This window comes from Mesoplodon bidens, assembly GCF_964165515.1.
Source record: "Mesoplodon bidens genome assembly, chromosome: 5".
Lineage (NCBI taxonomy): Eukaryota > Metazoa > Chordata > Mammalia > Artiodactyla > Ziphiidae > Mesoplodon > Mesoplodon bidens.
The window spans coordinates 68,891,501-68,918,385 of record NC_138161.1 but is presented as its reverse complement, the minus strand read 5'-3'; the positions used below and the strand labels follow the sequence as shown (position 1 = coordinate 68,918,385).

At 40.8% G+C, this 26,885-nt stretch overlaps 2 protein-coding genes across 2 annotated transcripts in view; both read left to right on the top strand.

The window, feature by feature from the left end:
- Positions 1 to 11,535, top strand: part of PARP9 (poly(ADP-ribose) polymerase family member 9) — a 31,994-nt gene extending 20,459 nt beyond the window's left edge. Inside the window, exons 9-11 of the mRNA XM_081234760.1 lie at positions 2,175 to 2,311; positions 2,928 to 3,102; positions 11,062 to 11,535. Of these exons, the coding sequence (XP_081090886.1) occupies positions 2,175 to 2,311; positions 2,928 to 3,102; positions 11,062 to 11,414 (665 nt within the window). The 3' untranslated portion in view covers positions 11,415 to 11,535. The remainder of the gene's footprint in view (positions 1 to 2,174; positions 2,312 to 2,927; positions 3,103 to 11,061) is intronic.
- An 11,808-nt stretch (positions 11,536 to 23,343) lies between these two features.
- KPNA1 (karyopherin subunit alpha 1) overlaps positions 23,344 to 26,885 on the top strand; it is a 74,099-nt gene continuing 70,557 nt past the window's right edge. The window contains exon 1 of the mRNA XM_081235129.1: positions 23,344 to 23,543. The gene's annotated coding sequence lies outside the window, so the exon portion shown is untranslated. The remainder of the gene's footprint in view (positions 23,544 to 26,885) is intronic.

Genomic DNA, 26,885 nt, shown 5'->3' with positions numbered 1-26,885 from the left:
TAAAAATAGTTCAGGCAGATATGGTCAAAGTGAGTGGGAGTTTGCAATAAATGTTGTATCTATAGTCCACAGAAAACCCAGCGTCAAAAAACATGGACAAAAATAATACTCAAGAATGAGACCCAAGATTATGATTTCTACTTAGTTCTTAAAATGTAGTGAATGTGGGTCTTTAAACTGACATTGACACTTCTCAAGAGAACAAGATAGAAAATAACACTGATCTCCTGTAAAACTTGTGACATTACTTTAACTGCATTCGTAAAGTTGGCCTATTCTCCTAGCTGTTGGCAACTTAGTCATGTTAAGTCCCTTGCTCTGCTGCAAGGTGGAATTTTTTGGCAGTTGATGACTAAGCATATTATTCTACAGCAGCGTTTCAGAGGTTCATAGAGGCTCAGCCCCTCTTAATCAGGTTAAGATCTACATTAACAAAATGGATAACTTTGAAATGAGTTATTACTACAGGGAACATCAGCTATCTACCAGACCATTATGTTTTAAATAATAGAAGTTAGGCATCTCCTCTTTTATGGTTCTCTTTTAATCCTTCCTGGTGAGTGTTTCTGATAGCAGGACTTCGTGGATCTTTGAGTTTCTGGTGCCCAGCTCAGTGCCTGGCATGTAATAGGAGCTCAGTAAATGTTTGCTGAACTCAAGAGAACTGAACTCTAATACTATACTTTATAAATGTGAGCTATTGCTCTCCAGATTTAATTTACAGTCTCTTCCTTTGAAATGTCTTGGCTTTGGTGTTCCTCTGCTATGGAGTTATGTTCCTCCTGCTCTCCTGCTTTCCGGATTTACAACTTGGCTCTCTATAAGTTTCTCTGAATTTATCATCTGCTTTTTGTGGTTAAATTGAGCCCACTCAATTAGATAATGTGCTAGGGATTAGGTCATTTTAGTATACTTGGTCTTAAGTCAAATGGAAGGTAAACTGAAAGAAAAGAAGCCTTTTTTGGTGTTTTCATATGTCCACATGTGTATTTAGTCCAGTAAGGAGCTCCTTTGGGCAATAAAAGGTTGTCCCTTGAGTGTAAAATAGGAAAGAAGGAAAGAAGTTAAGGAAGGAAAGAAGGAAGAAAAAGAGGGAAAAGGAAGGAAGGGAGGAAAGACATGACACCATAAACTATTAATCTCCAAATTTTGTTCTTCTTGGTTGGGTGGCCTATGAATAACATATATACTAAATATTCTGCCTTGCCCCTTACAGAGAGCACTGGTGAAAGCCAGGTTTATAATCTTGGATCTGTACTTATTAGCTTTGTGATATTGAGCAAGTCACTTAACTTCTCTGAGTTTCAATTTCCCTATTTGTAAAACTGTGTTAATTATTTCAGTGGTGGTTTGCAATGCCCAAATGAGGTAGAGATACAAAACTGTTTTGAAAACTTTGAAGTGTTACATAAATGTCATACCGTTTTCCATCACCCCTTAACATTTTCTTATGCTTATGTTTTTTTGTTGATTGGCATCCTGGCTAGAACTACATTTCCTATTAGCAATACAACTATATATCATCATTACAGCATTGATGGGGGGAGTATATATTAATGCTCTTTTTTCTCTTATCCCCTCAGCTTCATAATCCAAATCATCTGAGGACAAATTTATTTATTTATTTATTTATTTATTTGTTCTGTGGGAGATTCTGCCTCCCGTGGGATGTAACTTTTTTTCTTGAGCTCGATTAATTAATTAATTTATTTATTTATTTATTTGCCCGCACCCCGCGGCATCTGGAACTTCCTGGACCAGGGCTCAAACCTGAGCCCCATGCAGTGGAAGCGTGTAGTCTTAACCACTGGACCACCAAGGAAGTCCTGAGGACAAATTTATTAACCCCCTATTTTATCCTATGACTTCTCATGGTATTATAGCTGTCCTTGCATGTCCTAAACATATGAGGTATACAAGTTAAACTGCTTATATATTCCTCCAAATTTTTATAATTTGTTTCATTTAATTTCTGTTTATTTATTTACTTATTTGGCCATGTGGCATGGCTTGCAGGATCTTAGTTCCATGACCAGGGATCGAACCCAGGCCCTGGCAGTGAAAGCACTGAGTCCTAACCACTGGACCGCCAGGGAATTTCCTCATTTAATTTCCTTACAAACTTTTCCTTCTCACAGAGCACTGAGACAAAGTTTTATGTTACTCATTTTTAGGGCAGCAGACTGATCAGCAACCAGAAAACCAGAATCAAATGAAGGAAAATGCATTTTTGAAATGCCTAAATCTTTCAACTCAAGAAATTCAGCATCAAAAGAAACAGTTTGAAGACTGTGGTTTGGGGGTTATAAAGGTATACTTAATTAAGGGAAGAATTTGACTTATCTGCTATCACTTGGTTCTATAGCCAAGAGAAGAACTCACCTGCTAATGACTCTAAGCTAACTGCTCAGTGACCTGGAATCCTAGGAATTAGTCTGAAAGGAGGGCAGGGATGGGCAGGTATGAGAGGTATAATTGGAATCAATGTGGTAGAAATGATGTCAGGATGTACAGAAGCATAGACCAAGACTCAGAGATAAGCTACCTGCCTACCTTGAAGCAAAATAAAAGAAATGCAATAGCATTTATCACACTTACAATTATTTACCTATTTTTAGCTCTCACTAAACTATGAACTTTAAGAGGGCAAAGACTGTGTCTGCAGTTGACCATTTCATTACCAGCAATCACATAGTGATTGCTCAGGGAATTTTTATCTAAGAAGGGACAGGGAATTTTGAAGAGATAGAAGTCAAAATAGGAGAGGTTTGGGGCCAGGAGAGACTCTTAGGCAACTTTATATGAAAAGCAAATCACATGCAAAGTAATATGCACATAAGTGCCTTTATTTTTGAAGCAGAGTAGCAGGCAATTTAAGTAGCAGTTCTCCAGTTTCTTTTTCAGTTTTTCATCTCCTTGGGCTGTAGGTGGAGAAGATAGACAATGCGCTTCTCATGGCTGCCTTCCAAAGAAGGAAGAAAATGATGGAAGAGAGAGCCCATGGGAAACCTGTGAGCCACAGGTTGTTTCAGCAAGTCCCACACCAGTTCTGCAAAATGGTATGCAGAGTCGGCTTTCACAGAATGTACTCGGTGCCCTGCGGTAGGTGTCAGTCCCTCATAATCGGGGTTACTCTGTGGGAATTGGTGAGCAGACATCAGCAGATGACTCACCACTAACAGCATTTGTTGCTTTGGTAAGGGGGTCATTTACAACTGGGATTTAGTGGTAAAGTTATTTGGAAAGGGTCATATTTAAAATTTTTCCTTCATGTATACTATGGCTGGTGGCTTTTATGTTGATGAAAGTGTTTGCAGTAAGAGCTACAGTTCACTGTTTTTCCCCTTTCTGTGTTTGTGTCCTATCTGCAGAGAGCACCCTGGAGCTTTTTTTTTTTCTTATCTCAACGAAATTATTATCAACACTACCAAACCATCTTCCTCCCTTAATTAAAAGAGCATTTTCCTGAATATAATAAAGTTGGTCTTTTCTCTTCCATCCTCTTCATTTCCAGTAGCTGCCAGCGAATGAATTAGGCATCATCTCAGTTATGGGGGTTCTACGTGTAGAAGCTTCTATGTGTCAGTTGTACAAAAATATTGCATACTTTACTGCTATATTTTCTCTTTTAAATCTCTCCATAAGAAGCTAAGAAGTTTAGTAATCATCATGGAGCATACTAGCGAGGCAGCTTGATTTTGCCTGGTCCATTAAATATGTGGCTTAAAAAAAATATATATGTGGCTTTTGATCTTCACCTTTCAAATACGTAGCATGATCCTTGCTGCAGAGCCTACTCCAAGGCTTGATTTCTGGAAAGCAAAGCGTCTGGAAATCATCTCTTTGCCCCAGAGAAAGCATAAGTAATACCCAGGGTAAAACTTGGACCTGAACAATTTTTCACCTGGGGGTAAAAATTGATAAATGAATCCCCACCAAGAAGTTTTGGAGTGTAACCAGGAAGGTGATGATCAGTATGATCCTTTCACTGGCAAAATCTTAAAAATTCACGACTTCCATTTGCTCCTAAACCCATTGTAACTGGCATCTCTGCACTCCACCCCTGCCCCTTCTGTTTCGACTTAAACTACTCTAAGAACATCACAATCCTCATATTTTTCAAATCCAGCGAGTGCCCTCTTTTCAGTTCTGTGGCAGACACTGCTAACTGCCTACCCCACATCTGTGCACATATTTCTTCCCCAAGTAGCTAAGACATACACCATCCTCCCAAGGAGGACTGTCCCAAAGTCTCATCTTAGCTCATCATCAGCCTCAAGTCCAGACAGTACTTTCTTAAAGCTTAAAGGCAAGGTAATTGTCCTAATACATTCATTATACAACGATATGAGAAGGCGCAGGAAAACCGCAATAAAAACTCCCAGTTCGAAAAGGGAGAAAGGAAAACACACAAGTCACTGGTCTATACCACTAACCACGTGCTGCTGGACCGGTATAGTATTCTATTCTGGGAGTGGAGTAAGACCCTTGTTTTGCACTCTGGGAAAAATCTTCCTTATGTATTGCCGCCCTTGGTCATTTGTAGGTGAACTGCCTACCAGGGGTCTATGGATTGCCCTAGGGATCTAGAATGCTCCCAGGCTACTACTGATAGCTGGACTTGTAGTTTTTTTCAGCCATACGATTCCTTTAAAAACTAAGCAGCATGAGGCCTGTTTATTTCTGGTCAAGTTTGTGTCTTTTTAACCCAGCCAAATATCTTGTCTCCATCTAGTCTTTAAGCCTTAAGATTCTCGTCTTTTACCTACTGGCCTCTGTGCTCTGCCCACTTCCCTAGCCTTTAGCTTAACATCTACTGCCTTGAGGGAATTCAGGCAATTCAGACTCAGTGGGGAGATAATACTCATAATGTGACTTGTGCCAATGTGTCTGGTGAGAACGTTTAACTGAACGTGCCTGAGAAACCCTGGAGACAACAGTTTTGTCACCACTGAGCAACTCATTTTTTTTAACCTAGTTTTCATCTGGAGTGTAAAGGTTCCTGGCTTTTTCACACCTGCATGGTTCCAAATTATGGGACTCTCAGTAAACTTAGATGCCTTGTGTTGGTAGAGGGGGCTTCTATTAACAAAGCTTTATTTATTTATTTCTATCTTTCTTGCATTCTAGCCAGTTCTATTCTGAATTCATCTCTTGCTTGTAAGACTTGGATGAATGCAGCAAGAATGTGCCTGCATGCTTGCAGTTTCTTTATTGGATTCATTCATTCATTCCATAAGTATTTATTGAAAACCATTCTAAGAGTCAGGCCCTGTGCTAGGTGGGAGGGATACAACGGTGAAACAAAATAGAGTTCCTGCCCTTATAATTTATAATCTAGTGAGTCCATCTGTTGTCCTTTTTTTAAATGTTGGTATTTTCTGGAGTTCTGAAGGAACCTTTGCTCTTTTTCCTCTACAGTGTCCCCCCACGTGATTATACCTATTCCCATGACTTCAACTCCTACCTCTATGGTGATGACTTGCAAATTTGTAACTCTAACCCCCTCCGTTTCTCCGGACCCGCAGGCCCATATTTCTGTCTTTTGGACATCTCTACCTAGATGTCCCATAACCACCTCAAACTGAACGCTTTTCTTGGCCATACTTTTCCTTAAGAAAGGGGCTCCCCCCACCCCACCCCCCATATTCCCTAACCTGGCTAATACCCCCATCCATCTACCAGGTCTCCTAGGCTGGAAACTTTATCATCCTCCATTCCTTCCTTTCTCTCACTCTCATATTGAGGCAGTCATGCAGTTCTAGTGATTCTCAATAAAATTCTCAGTCCAGACTTACCTCTCTGTTCCTACTGCTTTAGTTCATCTTCCCCTAAGCCTAGACCATTACCTGGTCCTTTCCTTGCCTCAAAACCATCTGACCTGTGCTTTACTCTGCTACCAGAATTAGCATGCTAAAAAATTACACGCCTGGGGCCTCCCTGGTGGCGCAGTGGTTGAGAGTCCGCCTGCCGATGCAGGGGATACGGGTTCGTGCCCCGGTCTGGGAGGATCCCATATGCCGCGGAGCGGCTGGGCCCGTGAGCCATGGCCGCTGGGCCTGCGCGTCCGGAGCCTGTGCTCCGCAACGGGAGAGGCCACAACAGTGAGAGGCCCGCATACCACAAAAAGAAAAAAAAAAAAAAAAAAAAAAAAAAAAAATTACACGCCTGTTTAACATCTGCATTTTTAGTTGCCTACAAGGTAAAAAACCCAAACTCCTTAGCAGAGCATTTAAGGCCTTGGTCCCACGTTATTTCACCAGCTTATCACTTACTATATTCCTCAACACACTAGCTGTGAACTTCTTAGAGCTTCCTAAATATGTGCTGTATGCTTTCACGCCTCTGTGCCTTTCCACGTGGAATGCCTTCCGTCCTCACCCTTTCTAGACCTGCGAACTCCTCTTCCTTCTTCAAGCTGTAGTTCAAATGGCATCTCCTGTTTGACACCTTCTGCAGCTCCTGCAGGCCCAGCCAGTTGCTTCCCTGTGTGCCTCTGTACTTCCTTCATTTCTTTGTTACATCTGTAAATTTAACAAGTACAAAAATTTACAGTCCCACACATCTCAGGTGTGGGACTTGTTTTCTTTATGGTTCTATAACTGAACTTTAGCTTTCATGCGCCCATGTCCACAGATATGGAAAACTTCATCTTGACAGTTCAGGATGAACTCAGTCATTTTCAGAGTTTTCTTAGTCCATTTGGGTTGGTTTTTAAAAAATATTTATTTATTTAGCTGCATCGGGTCTTAGTTGCAGCATGTGGGATCTTTTAGTTGCAGCATGCGAACTCTTAGTTGTGGCATGTGGGATCTAGTTCCCTGACCAGGGATTGAACCCAGGCCCCCTGCATTGGGAGCACGGAGTCTTAGCCACTGGACCACAGGGAAGTCCCCATTTGGTGTTTAAACTCAGTTCCTGCAAGGCTTTGCCCTTTCTTCTCCTAATATTCCTGAGATTGCTCTAGATGGTGGGCAGGCATTGTGGGGAGGGTGGTCTAGCTTATGGCCCCCCATCTGTCCTCTGACCCCAGTGTCCTCTGGTAGGTAAACCACCCTGGGCTTTGGTCATTAGCACCTTCCCAGACTTAAATTTCCAATGCCCTTTGCTCTTAGGTAGTGTCTACACAGGCTGCTCTGTTTTTCATGTCGGGGGAAATCGTTTCCAGGCCATGTCTGTGCACCTCCTGCAGCACAGGAAACTTTTGAGTGTGCTCATCCTCCAAGTTGAAATGAGGGCTCTTGGGGGGGGGCTGTCCTCACCTGTTCTGGACATCTTCCCAGCCATTGCTACTTTCCACTCAAGTGCCAGGCTGGGTGAGGGGCTGCACTCAGCGGGGTCAGGCAATGGTCCCTTCTGCTGTGGAAGTCCCTCCAGTTTTTCTGAGATTTCTATTATTCTGCTACATCTTGGCTCCCAGGGCTCTTTCAAGGGAGTGGGGCAGTAAAGTGAGCAAGTTCTCAGAGTCCCCAAGAGCTCTAGGCGTGTCCTCTCTGATTCTTCTCTTCCCACCAGGTAGAAGGAAAAACTTTTATCTTTCTTTTTTGAATTAACTTATTTATTTATTTAGTTTTGGCTGAGTTGGGTCTTTGTTGCTGTGTGCAGGCTTTCTCTAGTTGCAGCGAGCAGGGGCTACCCTTTGTTGTGGCGCGCAGGCTTCTCATTGCAGTAGCTTCTCTTGTTGTGGAGCACGGTCTCTAGGCGTGTGGGCTTCAGTAGTTGTGGCTCGTGGGCTCTAGAGCACAGGCTCAGTAGTTGTGGTTCACAGGCTTAGTTGCTCTGCAGCATGTGGGATCTTCCCGGACCAGGGCTCGAACCCGTGTCCCCTGCATTGGCAGGCAGATTCTTAACCACTGCGCCACCACAGAAACCCAAAACTTTTATCTTGAAGTGAGAAAACTGCTTTAGAATATCTTGTATTCTTTCCTCTCTCATATATGATATAAACTCCATGCTCTAAATCCTTCAGGCTTTTAGCCTTTTGGTTCAAAAAAACTCCTTTTTCTCTCTCAGAAAACCTAACTCTGAAAGCCAGACTTCTATGACTGTATTCTCCACTTGATTAAAAATAATTTTGTCATTTATGTATACATACATGTATATATCATATATATGTATATTCAATTGAGTTTGTTCTAAATTTTATTCTTTTTGCCTCTGAGGTGATAAGTAGCAAGAACTCAATGGGTAGAGGAATGAGGAGCAAGAAGAAACCCCCAAGAAAGAAATCTTTGAATTTTATCTCAAAATATTTTCTGGCCACATAAAATTGTACTGTATTTTATCTGTTTACATGTGGGGAGTTCTCTCTGTGAACATGTCTTAGTCACTTTTGAAGCTCAAGTCCATCATGGTAGCCACTGGCCACATGTGGATATTGTGCATTTAAAATGTGGTTAATCTGAATTGAGATGTGCTGTAAGTATCAAATACATACTGGATTTTAAAGACCACTGCCAAAGAAAAGAATGTAAAATATCTCAGTAATTTTTATGATTACATGTTGAAATGATAACATTTTAGATATAATAGGTTAAAAATATATTATTAATTTTACCTTTTTTAATGCAGTGACTAGAAAATTTAAAATTACATATGTGGCTTCCATTACTTTTTTTTTTTTTTTTTTTGCGGTACGCAGGCCTCTCACTGTTGTGGCCTCTCCCGTTGCGGAGCACAGGCTCCAGATGCGCAGGCTCAGCGGCCATGGTTCACGGGCCCAGCCGCTCCGCGGCATGTAGGATCTTCCCGGACCGGGGCACGAACCCGTGTCCCCTGCATCGGCAGGTGGACTCTCAACCACTGCGCCACCAGGGAAGCCCTCCATTACATTTCTATTGTTCAGTGCTGCTCTAGAACCTGAAACAGTGTTTGGTTATGTCCCAAGTAAATGTAAAGAAAGAGAGAGGGAAGAATGGAAGGGAAGGAGGGAAAGAGAATATGGCTTCAAAGAAGTTTTCATTTTTTTCCCCCTCTAAGTAGGGATAGAGAGGGCATTAAGCAGGGATTATTACCTTGAGGACCAGAGTTTGGCCCTCAGCTTCCTGAGAGTTCTTAATATTCCAGAGAAGAGAAGACAGATGACAAGTATTTATATCAGTGTGGAGAATATTCATTTCCAGTGGTTGGAATAGGGCACATCCTCCTTGTATCACAGTATTAAGGATGCCTGATGAATGGAAAACTTCCTGGTGAGCATGCACCTAGATCAAAAGCATGTAGAAATTCTCTGTGGGCTATTTTGCCAGGCTCATGCTCTGGGTGATCACTGCCTATTTCTGTTGGCCCCAGCCTTCATGCTGCTTCTCAGTGGTTCCCTGCACCCCACTGACCTGCTCTGGGACTGACCCCAAGCCTGATTGCCATTCTCAGTGTCCATGGCTCCACTGATGCCACCCCCAAACCAGGACATGGCTATGTGTATGGATGCAGAGTTCCCAGGTTACAGGCCACTGTGGGCTGGGGTGTAGGGAGGCGAGAACATGGACCAGAGCCCAGACTGTTCTAGGCTCAGTCCAGCCTTAGGAGTCTTTCTGTGACAGGGTTCATTCAGTAACTGCCTCAGGGCTTGGTCTGAAGTCAGGCTGAGGGGTTGGGATGTGACGGGTTCAGGCTCCAACTGTGGCTGAGGTTCAGGGAGCTGGACACACCTTTTCTTTCTCTAATATTCAGCCATGCTCTCTAACAGACGGGCAGGGTTTTAGCGCCCCGCATTGTGTCCAGGCCCAGGACACTTGCTCATATCCAGTAAAGTGACTTCAAGCTGCAGATCTAGAGAGGTTTCTGTTCCTTACTGGGGTGTGTCTCAAGGGCCAGAACTAATGGGGCAGGTGAATGATTACATGGTGTGATTTCAGGGACACCAGGGAAGCTGCTAGAACCCTCCAAATGCTCCTTCCATCTGTCTGGTCAATACTGACATCCCTCAGTTAGAGATTCATCTATTTGGATTAGCTTTTGGAACAGGGAAAAATCCCTAGACTAAGCGCCAGTAGATGAGGAACCAAGTCTCATTCTTTGCCTCCTATTTGAGGTCGGTATTACCACACCTATCCCTGCCCCACAGTAGAGAATATCCCACTAGTAAACAGATGTCTGTGTCCCCAAAATCCAGAGTGTCTCCTCCTGAACGATGTAGCATGCACACTAACGTTACTTCATATGCTCAGCATTCCCCTTATTTTGACATATTTTTCTTGTAATGCTGTCCATGAATTTGGAAGACACTTTGCCTTTCTTACATGCTTTTTTCACTAGCTCTATTCTCAAGAGTTCTAGACATATCCTTATTTGTAGCTTGTAGAAGTCAGGCCATGTTCTAATAGAAACAGAACCTTCCCTACATTGTGCTGTCTTTTTTTTTTTTTTTTTAAGATGTTGGGGGTAGGAGTTTATTAATTAATTAATTTATTTTTGCTGTGTTGCATCTTCGTTTCTGTGTGAGGGCTTTCTCTAGTTGTGGCAAGCGGGGGCCACCCTTCATTGCGGTGCGCAGGCCTCTCACTATGGCAGCCTCTCTTGTTGTGGAGCACAGGCTCCAGATGCGCAGGCTCAGTAGTTGTGGCTCACGGGCCTAGTTGCTCCACGGCATGTGGGATCCTCCCAGACCAGGGCTCGAACCCGTGTCCCCTGCATTGGCAGGCAGATTCTCAACCGCTGCGCCACCAGGGAAGCCCCATTATGCTGTCTTTATTAGCTGCTCGGCTGGTAAGTTGACTTAAGTCATACTCTCACTGAACCTCAGATTTTTCATGCTATATGGAGATCCTACCCAAATCACATATTAATTGAAGATAATCGATGTAAAAATGCTTTGTAAATCATAGACTCCTCTATAAACTCTAATGGTATATTAAGATGTAAGCTATCATTATTTTCGTGATATTAGTGTTAATTTGCCACAAGTGAACAACTTTGGGTGTCTTTGCTACAGACACAGGGACTTGAGAGCAGGAAGTGGTGATTATTTGGAGGACTAGGGAGTGAATACATTTTAGTACCCAAATAGGCAATGTGATTTGTCAGATCATAATAATCTTTAATTTTTTTTTCTCTCATCAGACCCAAAATATGGAGCTGGAATATACTTCACCAAGAACCTCAAAAACATAGCACACCGGATCAAGAAAACGTCTGCCACAGATAAGCTGATCTATGTGTTTGAGGCTGAAGTACTCACAGGCTCCTTCTGCAAGGGTCATCAGTTAAATATTGTTCCCCCACCATTGCATCCTGGAGCCGTAGATTGCCACAACAGTGTGGTTGACAATGTTTCCAGCCCTGAAACCTTTGTCATTTTTAGTGACACACAGGCTGTGCCCCAGTATTTGTGGACTTGCATGCAAGATCATGTACAGGATTACTCAGGACAGCAGCCTTGGAGGAAACTCTCAAGTGGCAGCTCTGTTGATTAACCTCCACATCATTTTAACAACAGGTATGACCTTGCTTTGGAGGAACTAACCAAATAATGACCACCAGTGACTCAAAGAGTGGTTTGAATATGTCAAATAAACTATCATCTTAGTGCCTTCATCTTTGTCTTCCTCTCTTGGGGTTGGGATGGGTAGATAACAACTAAAACACTCTTAGGACCTCTCCCTCTCCTTCAAGTTGTCCTTTTATCTTCTTTACCATAGGTAATAGCAAAAATGTTTTACATGTAATGAAGAGATTTTCCAGTATATAATCCAATCCTTTTATTTTGTAAAATGATGATAGTGTAACATATTAAGACGACAAGATGATTTTAGATTTTCTAGAGAATCTTATAAAGTGCTTTATATATCAAAATAAATCACCTTTGTCAAAGTAACTGGCTCTGAAAATTATGTGTAAAATGAACTTATTTGCAGTGGAAGGACACCAGACGGCCGATATTCTACTGCTACCCCTTTTGGATTCAGCTATTTCAAGTAATGCCACTCAGGCACCATGAGGCTAAATTATTAATTCACCAAATATATCTTGGTCACCAGATGTATGTATTTCAGTCACTTTCTTGGTGCTGGGGATACGATGCTGGACAAGACAAATGTCTTCCTAAAGATTTCAGCCGAAATAATCAGAAAGGCAGCTATGGACATCTTAACAAGTGTGACTCGGTATAACAAAAGAGGAATTACAGATTCTTTGGAAAAATATAAGGAGGAAAGGGATAAATTAATCTGGGGTTGGGAGGAAGTCCTTTTAAAAAAAAGTGAAACTCAAGTTGAGACCTGAAGAATTTTTAGGATAGGTGAATTAGGGACGCAGCACATTGGGAACAGAGTTGGAAGAGTATTCTGTGCAGAGAGCTCTTAAAAAGGCTGAATCTACTGTGACTGTGGCCATATTTGACTTCAGATTTCTGCAGTGTAGTGGCCAGCTAATCTCAGCATGCATCTCTTTCCTATTCTGAAATCAATATCTCTATACTTCCAAACTTCCCTGACCTTCACATCCTCAACCTCTTGTCTAGAATACTTCCTCCTCCTCATCTTACCTTAGCCAGCATTCTTCATCTTAAAAGAAGCATGTTTATTGTCTCATATGTTACTGCCCTTGAATATGGGCAAGAGGAGTCCCGCCTTGGACTTCTGGTTTGAGAGGGGCTCACTCTCACCTTCCTCTGGCCATGCCCATCTCCACAAGGTGAGGAATGCACAAGGTCAAGAGAATGTGTCCATTTGGAACCTGTACACCTCACTTCTAAGCCACCCACTAGGTACCTGGAAACTCTAATTTCCTGCCTACACAGCTCCAAGTCTACTTCCAGGACTCTTCCTTGGGAACTTCCGGGACTAGATCTCGAACCCATGTCCCCTGCTTTGGCAGGCAGATTCCCAACCACTGTGCCACCAGGGAAGCCCCGCTTTAATTCTTGAATAAAGACACTCTCAGACCACTGAAGACTGAATTTACCAACAAAAGATAAACTCTTACTTAAGGAATTTAAAATTTAAAGGATATAATTCAGGGAGGAGGGAAAAAACAAAGAAAAATCTAAGCTTCAAGAAGGCATGGTAAACAAAAAGATGGTAAATGTGTAAATGGTAAACAATCACTGTCTTTATAAACAACTAATAATTTGTGGAATAAAATAAGACTGAAATGATGAACCATGTAAAATGTTGGATTAATGAATATAGTTAAATAGTTAAAGGGATTTAAAGTCCTTGTGTCATTCAAGAGATTATCATTATTAAGGGCAGCCACTAAAAGAAGAGAAGTAAAGTACCCTAACTTCTAAATAGTAGACCAAAAATTTAAAAATTAAAAAAAAAATTAAAAAATCCAAAAAAGTCAAATCAGGGAAGACAGAAAAGAAGAGTCAGAGGGGAAAAATAGTGAGACAACACAAAATGGAAGAAATAGTTCCAAATACGTAAGTGATCATAATATGTGTAATTTGAACTAAACTTGCTAGTTAAGTCACAGATAGATTGGATTTTAAAAATCCAACTACAGAGCACCTGAATACATAAAGCAAATACTAACAGACATAAAGGGAGAAATTGACAGTAGTACAATAATAGTAGGGGACTCTTAACACCCTATTTACATCATTGGACAGATCATCCAGACAGAAAATCAATACGGAAACATTGGCCTTAATTGACACATTAGACAAGATGGAATTAATAGATATATATAAAACATTCCATCCAAAAGTAGCAGACTATACATTCTTTTCAAGTGTACATGGAACATTCTCCAGGATAGATCATGTGCTAGGCCATGAAAAAAGTCTCAGTAAATTTAAGAAGATTGAAATCATACTGAGCACCTTTTCCAATCAAAATGGTATGGGACTAGAAGTCAATTACAAGGAAAAAACTGTCAAAAACACAAACATATCGAGGCTAAATAATAGGCTACTAAACAACCAATAGGTCACTGAAGAAATCAAAGAGGAAATTTTAAAATGCCTGGAGACAAATGAAAACAATGACCCAAAATCTATGGGACACAGCAAAAGCAGTTCTAAAAGGGAAGTTTATAGTGATAAAAGCCTACCTCAGTAAAGAAGAAAAATCTCAAACAATCTAAACTTACACCTAAAAGAATTAGAAAAATAAGAACAAACAAATCCCAAAGTTTAACCTTAAGTTAAAGAATGTTATTAGGGATAAATGACTACTCAATAACAAAAGATTCAATTAACTGGGAATAGATATAATGATAGGCATATAATGATGGTAATTGAGGTAATATCATAGCCTCACCCTATATAAAGAAAAAACTGACAGAATTAACGGCAAAACTGACAAATCCACTATCTTAGAGATTTAACACAGCTCTCTCAGGACCTAGTAGACACTCAGTTAAAAAAATTAGCAAGGGGCTTCCCTGGTGGTGCAGTGGTTGAGAGTCCGCCTGCCGATGCAGGGGACACGGGTTCGTGCCCCGGTCCAGAAGGATCCCACATGCCGCGGAGTGGCTGGGCCCGTGAGCCATGGCCGCTGAGCCTGCGCGTCCGGAGCCTGTGCTCCGCAACGGGAGAGGCCACAACAGTGAGAGGCCCGCACACCGCAAAAAAAAAAAAAAAAAAAAAAATTAGCAAGGCTATAGAAGATTTGAAGAATACAGTTTTAACCTAATGAACATATACAGAACCCTCCACCCAGCAATTAGAGAATATATATTCTTCTCAAGTATACACAGAACAGTTATACATATTGACCATATTCTAAGTTCAACAGTTTTAAGATATTCTCCATTGGACTGTGTTCTCTGACTATCATCCATCACGTAATTAACTTAGAAATCAATTTTAAAAACCCAATAGCTTAAAAATAAATACATTTGCAAATAAGGTATACACTTCAAAATAACATCTCATGGGTCATGAAAACTTAACAGAAATTGGAAAATATTTAGAACTGAATGTTAATGAAAATATTACTAATACAATTTTTGACATAAAACTAAAATAGTACTTAAGTTATAGAACCTTAAAGCTTATATTAAGAAAATCTATAGGCAGAAATTAATCAGTTAAGTAACCAATTTAAGGTAAGAAAAGAAAATAAGGGGCTTCCCTCATGGTGCAGTGGTTAAGAATCCGCCTGCCAATGCAGAGGACATGGGTTTGAGCCCTGGTCTGGGAAGACCCCACATGCAGCGGAGCAACTAAGCCTGTGCGCCACAACTACTGAGCCTGCGTGCCACAACTACTGAAGCCCATGTGCCTAGAGCCTGTGCTCTGCAACAAGAGAAGCCTTGACAGTGAGAAGCCTGCGCACTGCAACAGAGTAGCCCCCGCTCGCCGCAACTAGAGAGAGCCCACACGCAGCAACAAAGACCCAACACAGCCAAAAATAAATAAATAAAATAAATAAAATTTTTAAAAATTAAAAAAAAGAAAATCAACTTGAATAAAAACAAAATAATTAAATAAAAACAAAAACATACAACAGAGAAAAGTAATAAAGTCAACAGCAGTTTCTTTTCAAAAATTAAAATAGACAAAACAATTTAATGCTAATACATTGAAAATTTAAACAAAATATAGATTTTCTTAGAAAAAAACAACGTACCAAAATTGATTGAAGAACTAGAAATCCTGAATTTTCTAGTATCTATTAAATAAGTTGAATTAGTAATTAAAAATTTTCCTAACAAGTAAACAAGTAAATACAACAGGCTAAGATGATTTAACTAGTGAGTTCTCCCAAACCTTCAAAGAACAGATAATTCCAATCTTCTGGAATTATAAACATAAAATCTTCTAGAGAACAGAAATAGGGAACCCTCCCCAACAAATTTTTCAGAGCTAGTTTAACTTTGATACCAAAAATAGACAACAGTACAAGATAGGAAAAGTACAGACTGCTTCATTTATGTTAATAGATGCACAAATTCTAATCAAAGTATTAATAAATGTAATTCAGCTCCGTATAAATAAATCATGGTCAAGTTGGGTTTATCTCAGAAATGCAAAGATAGTTTAACTTTAGAAAACCTAAAATGTAACTTACCATATAAATATATTAAAGGGTATGCTCATTTCAATATATAGAGAGAAATCATTTGGTAAAGAATTCATAAAAGGATATCTATCAAAAACCTAGAGCAAGGATCGTATTTCATGGTAAAACATTAGAGTGATTCCCTACAAAATCAGGTATGAGACACTGGATGCTTCCTATCACCACACCTTCAGCAGTGTATTAGAGCTCCTGTCAAACACATTAAAGAACAAACAAAAAACACTAAAAATGGAGAAACAAAAATGTCATTAAATCACAGAAAATATGATCGTCTATAGAAAGTCCAAGAAAATCTGGAGAAAAATTATTAGAATTAATAAAAGCACTCTGCAAGATTCTAAATAGAAATTTATATAAATCAATTTCATTTCTATGCATGAAAAACAATAAATGTAAAGGCTTTTTTTAAACCAATATAATAGCAACAGCAAAAAAATAAGGTAACTAGTATTAAATTTAACAAAGATGTACAAAAACTTCCTGAAAAAAAATTACAAAACATCATTGAAAAGCATGAGAAGACCTAAATAACTGGAGAGATATACTATATCCTCACTGAGAGGAAGACAATATAATAGCAATGTCTGTTCTCCAAAAATTAATCTTATCAATTCAATATAGTTTCAATCAAAATCAGAGGAGATTTTCTTCATAGAAACTGATGGAGTAATTATAAAACATATCAAACAAAAAGGCCCAAGAAGAACCAAAGCAATTTAAAGAAGAAAAACAAAGTGGAAGTGACTTGACCTGCAACATATTATGACTTATTATACAATTACAGTAATTAAGACGTGTTATTGGTGTAGGGATAGACAAACAGACCAACTGAATAGAATAGAAAGCTCCAAAACAGACCTGTGCCTATATGGAAACTTGAGAATATATGTATCTCGAATATATATGTATTGAATACCCCCCAAAATACATAAATTTATATAATACATTTATATATTTGTATAGTTGTGATATATATCTCTCAAGTTTATATATTATATATACTATATAAATTTTATAAATATATAAAAAATTCTGCAAATTTATGATGCACTTTTTCACATTGCAGGTTTTACGGTATCAATACTTTAATGATACATTAAAATATTTTCAGTAAATATTTGCGATTAGAAGCTAAGTACCATTTAGAACTCAGAATTTATGTGATAAAGAATACAATTGATTTCTTATTCAAGTTTCCATGTTCAAGTCTAAACTATTTGTTTCTTGCATTTTTGCTCACTGGTTCTTTTTATTTTCTGAGTATCATGTGACTATATGCATACTTTTCTCAATATGGAGCCCTGAGTGTGTGTATATATATATATATATATATATATATATATATATATATATATATATATATATATATATATATATGAATGACAGAGGTAAAATTGCAGATCACTGGGAAAACAATGGACCAACCTCAGTAAATGGTCTTGGACAACTGATTAAGGAAATGGAAAACAGCACATTAGGATCATGGCCTAGGGAGGGTTCCCTAGATGCAGAGCCTGAGATGGGGATTCTTGTTCAAGTGACTTATTGGGAGAGTGCTCTCAGGAATGTGGGAATAAAGGAGACAGTCTAAGGCAGGGGGAAAAGCTAGTAAGAGTGCTGTCTCAGTTGAAGACTAGCTTTAGTCTGATTACATGGGGAGGCTCTAGAGCACACATAGTACCATTAGAGTAAGTTGAACACAGTAGCAATGGTTGGCCTTTTTTTACTCTGATATCAGTTATTGGCTGAGGTTTGTCCCTGGGGAAAGGAGTGGGTGCCTTCTAGCAAGCTGGCTCCTGTTAGCCCTGCAATTCTTCAGAGAAGGGGGCAGCTGAAAGTTATCAGCCAGCACTCACAGCAGGTAAGGGAATGGGTGTACTGGCCAGATGAATGGAATACATTTGGCCAGTACAGGTGGGAAAGAGGGACAAATTGTTCTGATTTGCCTGACCTTCTGGGTTTTAGCACTGAAATTCCTACATCCTGGGAAACCTCCCAGGACACACAAAAAAATCCCGATCTTTTATGATCGGTGTGGGAAGTTGGGGGAAAAGTACAAAACCATACATCCCCCAAAATAGAGGCTGAAAGCAACACTGCTTATTGTGTCAAATGGATACAGCACAGATTATTCGACTTCTATAGTCTCTGTCTTTGTTTTTTTTCCCCTGTTCACTGATACTGGTAACCATGATTTGCAGTTCACAGTAATGATCATCCATTGTTGCATCATTCTGAGGGATGCGACCAAAGTGTGCAGTTTAAGTGCATTGTAATCATAAACATTAGCAATACATCTTTGGCTTTGCCTATGGACTAACCATTGTGCCTCATACAAGTTAAATTTTTTAACATTATGAGTGTGATGATCACGTTTTATAAGAGTGATTATAATACCAGCAACAGCATGATGACATCACTGAAAGAAAGCTCAATGATTGTGTAATATTAATTACATATGGAAGGACAATGTAACTGATTATGAAGGTAAATAACAAAAACAGAGCATACTGTGCAATATGCAGAAAAGAGTTTGGGATGGGTATGGTGGAGAAGGGGATGTAAAAGCACATATGGAGACTGAAATTTACAAGTCCAGGATGAGACAGACAGGTACTTCAAAATCAATCAGAAGTTTGTTTAATTTCTCCCGAAGACACCAATGCTCAGTTGAAAACAGTAGCTGCTGAATTAGCTTGGGCGTATCACATGAACCAATATGCATTATTGTATCGTGCCTTTCATTGCTCCATGGAACGGAGTAAGGTTTTATTTCCTGATTCAGAAAATGTCTCCCCTAGCTCTTAAGGTAATTTTACTTGAAAAATGGAGTTTCAAATTGTCTTCTTGATGTCTAAGATTTTAATGAAACCACAAACACATAAAACAAAGTGTGTTATATCTGTCCAAAGACAAAGTAGACTCGGCTTATTTATTTGCTTTCAGGGCAAATGTTAATTTTGACAAATTCTATTCAGTCTCTAAACTTCTTACCAAAGAAAATGAAACGATCTCATCGGCTAAACATCTTATACAGAACACTGTTTAAGGAGGGGTGTGGTTTGCTTACCTGCGATACAGAAGTTTTCATAATGAAAGTGTTTGGGCATTTCAGCTTCCTCAAAATGTGCGGAAGCATTTAACGACACGTTTGACTATAGAAATGGCAGGAGACAGCTTCCTTAAACATGTACCTACAAGATGGCGATCATTGTTGCCAGCCATAGAAAAGACGTTATAATGTCAGCCTGCCATAAAATCATATTTTCAAAGCCTGGAACAAGAAGAATGTCCTGCTCCAATTTGGAAATACATTGAGGATGAGAACGGAGAGAAGAATTACAGTGAAACAGAAATAAACATGCTGGTTCTCCAAAACTGTCTGATAATCCTTGAAGAGGTCATAAGAAGTCTAGAAAAGGATGAACCATCTGAATCTCAATTATTCAATGTTATATGCAGGTTGCGACAAAAACTTCAAACAGAAAAAAAAAAAGACACATTTTTGGAAATAAGACTGTTTCAGAACTTTAAAAAAAATGTCCCTAGAAAAAAGTAACCAAATTAAACAGGACTTTCTGAATTTCTTCACTAAAACTGTAAATTTATTTGGAATCTAACTTCAGTTTCACAAGCTCAAATTACCTCTATGCTTTAAAACCATTTTTTCTGGGGAAGAGAGGTTTAACTTATGATAACATACAATGTGCTTCAGAATGTTTTAAAAACAATGGGCATTTTAGATATAGAAATGGTTAATTTATAGATGCAAAGGACCTGACTGGCAGACAGTTGGTTTACCAAAGCCAGTCTGTAGATACAAAATGGGTGGACATTCTGGAGAACCAGAAACAAATTCCTACAAGTTTAAAAACCTGCTGCACTAGTAATTAAAATCCTAACTGTTCTATGCTCAAACACTTTTGTTGAGGGAATGTTTAGCTTGATGTCATCTGTGCCAACAAGAATCAGTGCAATGCAGGCAGAGGAACAGAGCTGCAAGTCAAAACTAATTTTATATTTGGCTGTATTTGGTTTTACCATTACATAAAAGAAAAGATGTCCTAAAGGCTCCAGGCAGTTCAGAGAAATATTGATGAAAAAGGAAACAAAAAGAATAAAAAATATCCCACTGTATCATGGGACAGAAACATATCATTTTTTAAAACTGTAATAGGAGTAATATCTGTTTAACTAGCTCTACTCTATTTATACTCTCCTTCATAAAATTCCTACATTTATGTATCTTAATATACATATAGAATATAGACTAATATAGCCTACAAAATTTGAATATGTGATAAAGAGTTTAAGAAAGAGTTAAAATAAGTTGCTGAACCAGAGGACAGAAAGAAACATAAAAATATTATGCTGTATAGCACAGGGAGATCAGCTCGGTGCTTTGTGACCACCTAGAGGGGTGGTATAGGGAGAGTGGGAGGGAGACGCAAGAGGGAGGAGATATGGGGATGTATGTATACATGTAGCTGATTCACTTTGTTATACACAGAAACTAACACACCATTGTAAAGCAATTATAATCCAATAAAGATGTTTAAAAATATATATATATTATGCTATAAAAGGTTGGATTTTTCTCACAAATTATTTTCTTAATTAGTCCTTCTATTATTATTAGTTGCCACTTTTAATGAGTCCTATTGCTATTTTAAGTAATAGCATTTATGCAACAGAAAAAAATACAACGGAATATATCATTGCAAGTAAAAACTTATTCTTCGTGTTTTTATGTTAATATATGTATCTTATTATTATGTATTTTCACACCCATCCATTCGGCAAAAATAAAAAAGACATTTCCAAATGTTAGCAAGGTTGTTTAGAAAAGAAAACCTTATCAGCTGCTTGTGGAACATAAGCTGGCACAACCACTTTGTGAAATAATCTGGCAATATCTAGTATATTACTTTTCCATCGCTGTGGAACCAACTACCAGAAACCTAGTGTCTTATAACACATTTATTATCTCATAGTTTCTGTGGGCCAGGATTACGGGCACAGCTGAGCTGGTTCCTCTGTTCAGGGTCTCACAAAGCTGCAATCAAGGTTTAAGTCACGTTGTCTTCTCATCTGGAGGCTTGACTGGGGAAGAATCCACTACCAAGCCATCTCAGGTTGTTGGCAGAATTCATTTCCTTGTGGTTGTAGGGCTGAGGGCCCTGGCTTCTTACTGGCTGTCAGCTGGAGGCTGCACCCAGGTGCTAGAAACCATCTGCAGTTCCCTGTCATGTGGCCCTCTCCATAGGCAGTTCTCAACATGAAAGCTCGATTCTTCAAGGCCAGCAGGAGAGTGTCTAGCTCTGGTCTGCTAAGACAGGGACTTATAATGAAATGTAATCATCCTTGCCATATTCTATTGGCCAGAAGTAAGTCAAAGCTCCCACCCACACTCAAGGGGTAGGGATTATACAGGGTAACAGCAAGGGGCAAAGATCATGGGGGCCATCTGAGAATTCTGCCTATCACATCTCGTAAGGTTAAAGATGCAATCTCTTAGGATCTAGCAGTTTCCCTGTACACACAAAGATACGTACAAGAATGTTCACAGCAGTGTTGTTTGTAATAGCAAAACTACTGTTCTATAATTTAAAATTTAAAAAAATTTTAATACAAAAGATATAGTCAGAGAGACATTAGCTAACAAAACACCATGTATGGTATGATAACATTTTTGTAAAAGTAACATATATAGAGGAATTCTGCTTCAGCAATGGACTACTGTTGTTGTCTTGAACAAATCCTCCCACCACGGAGAACAGCTGGACAAAATATAAAAAACATTAAGGCACTGAAGAGCTACCACAGCAGTGAGAATCTGTGGGTCCAAGATCTGGAAGAAAAGAAAGTGAACCCATGAGAGGTGAGCCTTATATTTGCTGTTACTTTTCCACTTGAAGTGATTGCTAATTCTGAAAGCAGTGGCTGAAAAACTGAGTAGAGCTTTTGACTGTCTCATGGGGCTGAAGAGGTTGGGTCAAGGAAGAGAGGCCCTAGTAAATACTCCAGACTTTTGGTCCAGACCCTCACGGGATACCCTAACTAGGAGTAAGGGTGAACTGGAAAGAAACTAGTTTTCACAAATACTAAAGTCCAGCTCTGAATAATATTAGCTCCTGATTGGAATAAAGTGATCTGTCCTCAGCTTAGCTGCGGTCATGCACACTTGCCTCCAAGTCTCTCCCTTAGAACACATTCCCTTTCCCCAGTGCCCTTGCTCAAACTCAGCTCATCCTAGAAAACACACCGTTAGTGGGGAATACTGACGTGGCAGAAAGAGATCCAGGACAAATGAACATCGCATAGCCTAGGATTCAGGCAGTAAGGTCCTCTCTCCCACACTTATGTTATAGAGCTACCCCATTTCTTTCACCTTGCTCCTCCGTGGGTGTTTAGATTGATTTGATAAACCAGGTCGCATGCGAGACTTTGTATTCTGTGACCTCTGCTTGGCTGGCTTCAGTTTTTCTTTTCTTTTTCTTTTTTTTGCGTTACGCGGGCCTCTCATTGTCGTGGCCTCTCCTGTTGCGGAGCACAGGCTCCGGACGCGCAGGCTCAACGGCCATGGCTCACGGGCCCAGCCGCTCCGCGGCATGTGGGATCTTCCCGGACCGGGGCACGAACCCGCGTCCCCTGCATCAGCAGGCGGACTCTCAACCACTGCGCCACCAGGGTAGCCCCAGTCTTTCTTCTTTTGAAGCCACTGCTCAAAAACAATTGGATTAAACTCAAAGAGAATTCCATCAGATTTAACAGTAAAAACTATTTGTCCCAAATTTTCGTTTGAGAGCATTTATTGAGAGTAAAGCAAGCATTTGTGTTTCATTTAATTTCTTAATGATTTTTGATACTGCTTATATACATTATCAGGCAAAGGGGACGGGAGAGAACTAAAAAAGGAAATACCCAGAAGTTTCTCAAACATGCTGCATGTGAATGCCTTAGACATGAAGCGCTGACTTATAACTCTTTTTTTAGTAATCCCTCAGGCTTCATTCATTCCATTATTTACTCAGTAAACGTGTATTAGGTAACAAGCCTGTCAGAGGCTATAGACAAGAGGTGAGCAAGGATCGATCCGCCCTGGAAGAGCTTCGAAGACAAGTTTGTAGACATAACTTTGCAATTCAGCCTAAGAAGTACCGTTTCATTGTCACTCCAGGATGACTCTCCAACCTTTGCCACTAACTGCGAGCCATGTCAACCGGACCTCCTTCCCGACTCCAGACTCTCCACTGGTTCCCGGCTAACCGCTAGCGCTTCGCGAGGACGGTTGGAAGACTACACCTCCCGGCAGCCTCTGCAGCAGGGTGGAGGAGAGACGCGCGCAGGCGCGCGGGCCAGCCCCCGCGCGCAGGCGTACTGCGAACGCCGGCTGAGCTGGGTCTCGCTGTGCTGGTTGCGCGGCGGTGTCGGCGAGCGAGGCCTGGTGAGCACCGCCGAGGCGCGAGCTGGGTCTTCGAGGTTGTGTGCGGGAGAGGCACGGCAGGCGAGCGAGCGAGCCAGAGGCTCACCCCAGCAGTGGCACCGGGATCGGCTGCCTTGAGCTTGGTGAGTGCGGGGCCCCGGCGGCCCCCGGCCCCTCCCCCTCCCGCCGGGGGATCTGGCGGATCCGGTTGTGTGCGGGGGAGGCCCCGCGGTGAGGGCGGGACGCCGCTGTGCTCGAGCTCGGGTTCCTGGGCCTGGGCGCTCGCTGCGCGTCCGTGCGTCACGGGCCAGGCAGTCCCAACGGCCGCGCGGCCGGCGGAGAGGAGGGTGGGGGTGGGGAGCACTGGTTCGCCTTCGGGAACGCCGGTGGAGGCGAGGCGAGGCGGGGTGGGGCGGCGCGGCAGCAGGGCTGGAAGCAGCGTCGGGGACTGCGGGGCGCCGAGGCAGCGGGGCGGAGAGGAGGGAGTGCGGAGCCAGCGCCGAGGCAGCGGGGCGGAGAGGAGGGAGTGCGGAGCCAGCGCCGCGGCCCGGAGCGAGCGAGCTGGGGGCGTGGGTGGGCCGCGCGGAGTGCGGCGACTGAGGCAGGAAAGAGCAAGGGGTGGGGGGTGTGTAAAAATCCTAACCGAGGCCGGAGGGGACCGTCTCGGGAATTCACAAGTTACAGCCCGAGCCGGAGCCGGTGGTTTGGAAGGGGGGGGAGGGGGCGCTGTGCGGGTGGAGACAGACGGAGGACTGCAGTTTACAGATGTCATAACAACATGGGCCTGAAGCGTCTGACAGGGGTGTGGTAATTATAGGAATGACAGAACTTCGTCTGTACACAGCGTATGTCAGTGGTGATGCGAGAGAAGCGGCGAGGTATTCGATTAAGCTCAAAATGGGAGGATGAAACTGAAGGATGACTGGAGTCTGGGAGGTCGTCATGAAGGAATGTTTTAGGTTTGAATGGAATTATATGTTATGTTCCACTTTTAAGCTCACGATGTCAAAATAATTAATTTTTTAAGGTTTAAATTCAGAATAAACAGTTGGGAAGTATTTTTGCTAAAACATACTATTAAATAACGTTTCTACCTTTTTCAAGCCTTTTTTCCTTTAGTGAGCACTTCCTTAAAAACCCCTATTTTTTCGCAGTAGATGAGTGATTCCCCGCCCCCCCGCCCCCCCACGTTGCTTCAAGGATCATTCTTGACATTGTTTTTTTCTTAACTTGTTCTTGCGTTTGTGATATTTTGAAAGTAATTCACAAGCTAGTCCCCCTCCATTTTAAAGATTGAAGAGATGAAATTTTAACTTTTCAAAGCAAATGGAGAATGAACTCTATTGTACTTTTACTGAAATAATTTATTCTTGGAAGGCACTTTTATGTGTAATACCGGATTTTAAGGTGGAGAACATGAGGAAAGGTAAAGGAATTAACATTTATTGAGCTCCTTTCCAGATATTGTGCTAAATACTTTTTGTACAATAAAACGTTAATGCTTACAGTAACTCTGAAGTATGTTATTTTTTCCTTTTCTACAGATTAAAGCTTCGAGGGTCAGAGAAGTTAGGTAACTTGCCTAAGGTGTTCCAGCTCTTGTTAGAACCAGCCTTAGAACCAGAATCACTGCTAATTTAGGAATTATTTCTCCTCTCCTTTCATACTTCTTGGTTGCGTTTTCTTTATTTGGTCCATTAATTCAGCGAATACTTGGAGTGTTCATAGGCCCTGAGACTGGGGATGTAGACATGATCAAGACACTATTCTTTTTTTTTTTAACATCTTTATTGGAATATAATTGCTTTACAATGGTGTGTTAGTTTCTGCTGTATAACAAAGTGAATCAGCTATATGTATACATATATCCCCACATCTCCTCCCTCTTGCGTCTCTCTCCCACACTCCCTATCCCACCCCTCTAGGTGGTCACAAAGCACTGAGCTGATCTCAGCTCAGCTGCTATGTGGCTGCTTCCCACTAGCTATTGGTTTTACATTTGGTAGTGTATATATGTCCATGCCACTCTCTCACTTCATCCCAGCTTCCCCTTCCCCCTCCTCGTGTCCTCAAGTCCATTCTCTACGTCTGCATCTTTATTCCTGTCCTGCCTCTAGAAGACACTGTTCTTGTGTCATGGAATTTATAGTGTTGCAGGGAAGACTAACAAATAATGAGTAAAAATATTGACTGCATGACATTTTATCAGTCATAATTGAGCAGAAACTGTACTAAATAGCAAAGGAAGTTCAAATGGAATCAGACAACATAAGCCTTGAGGAGTTTACCATCTAGTAGGGAAACAAAACATACATTTATAAAAACCTAGACTAAGCTAAATGATAGAAATTAACGCTTCACCTGAAGTCAGTATACTTGCATTATGTTACTTTAGATCCTCACAGAAGTTTCTTCACAGAACTATGAATTAATAATATTTTGTACCTTGACTTTTATCTAGGATTGGAACATGAAAAAACTCTTCCTTGCTATCTAAGGCACCGTTTCTAATTTATTTACTGATCCTTATAAAGTAGAAACCTTACACGTTCTTTAACACCTCAGTGATAGGCCTTTTTGTTTTCTTCCTTTGCTTTTTTTTTTTTTAATTTAAACAAATGACTGCTTTTATTAGATCATTTGTATTTGTAAGCCATCCTGTTTCTCTTTGTACTTTGGCTATCAGGAGGCTCAGAGCTGTGTTCAGCTTTCATAGTTTTCATAATTTTTCTTAGCCTCAACTGTGTTATAAACTATACCAGGTAGTCTGGAATTGCTGCTCTCAGTTGTTTCCTGGACTGTTTGTTCTCTGTTGATCTTGATTTTGTCTTTACCTTTTCCCTCTCGTTTGAAAGTAGGGATTATATATTATTTTTATCTCCAGTATTTTAGCATAGTGTTTGTTGAATTAATGATAAAGTCTTGATGATTTATGATTTAGTGTTTTTAAGTCTTGTCAGATTGTTTCTAGAAGTATGTATGCTTTGTATAAAATCAACTAAGACTTTTGGCCATGCAAGTAAAGGTGACTGACATAGTGATGATAAAGATAATTCCCTGTTAATCTCTTTGTTTTAAGGTTTCTGTACTTTGCAAGGTATTCTGAATTCAGCCATAATAATGGAAGAAAACATTGGAAATGGTAAACAATTCAGTTAGCTGATTGGGGGCTGATTTGCCTCTATTCTTGCTGCAGTGAGCAGGAGGTGGCCCCAGGACAGTGAGGGACCAGATAGGACCTTCATTAGGAAATTTTAAGTCCTTGCAGTGAAAGAGCAGGGATGAAGACTCGTGGAACGTACAGGTTTTTTTTTTTGTGGTATGTGGGCCTCTCACTGTTGTGGCCTCTCCCGTTGCGGAGCACAGGCTCCGGACGCGCAGGCTGAGCGGCCATGGCTCAATGGGCCCAGCCGCTCCGCGGCACGTGGGATCTTCTGGACTGGGGCATGAACCCGTCAACCACTGTGCCACCAGGGAAGCCCCCG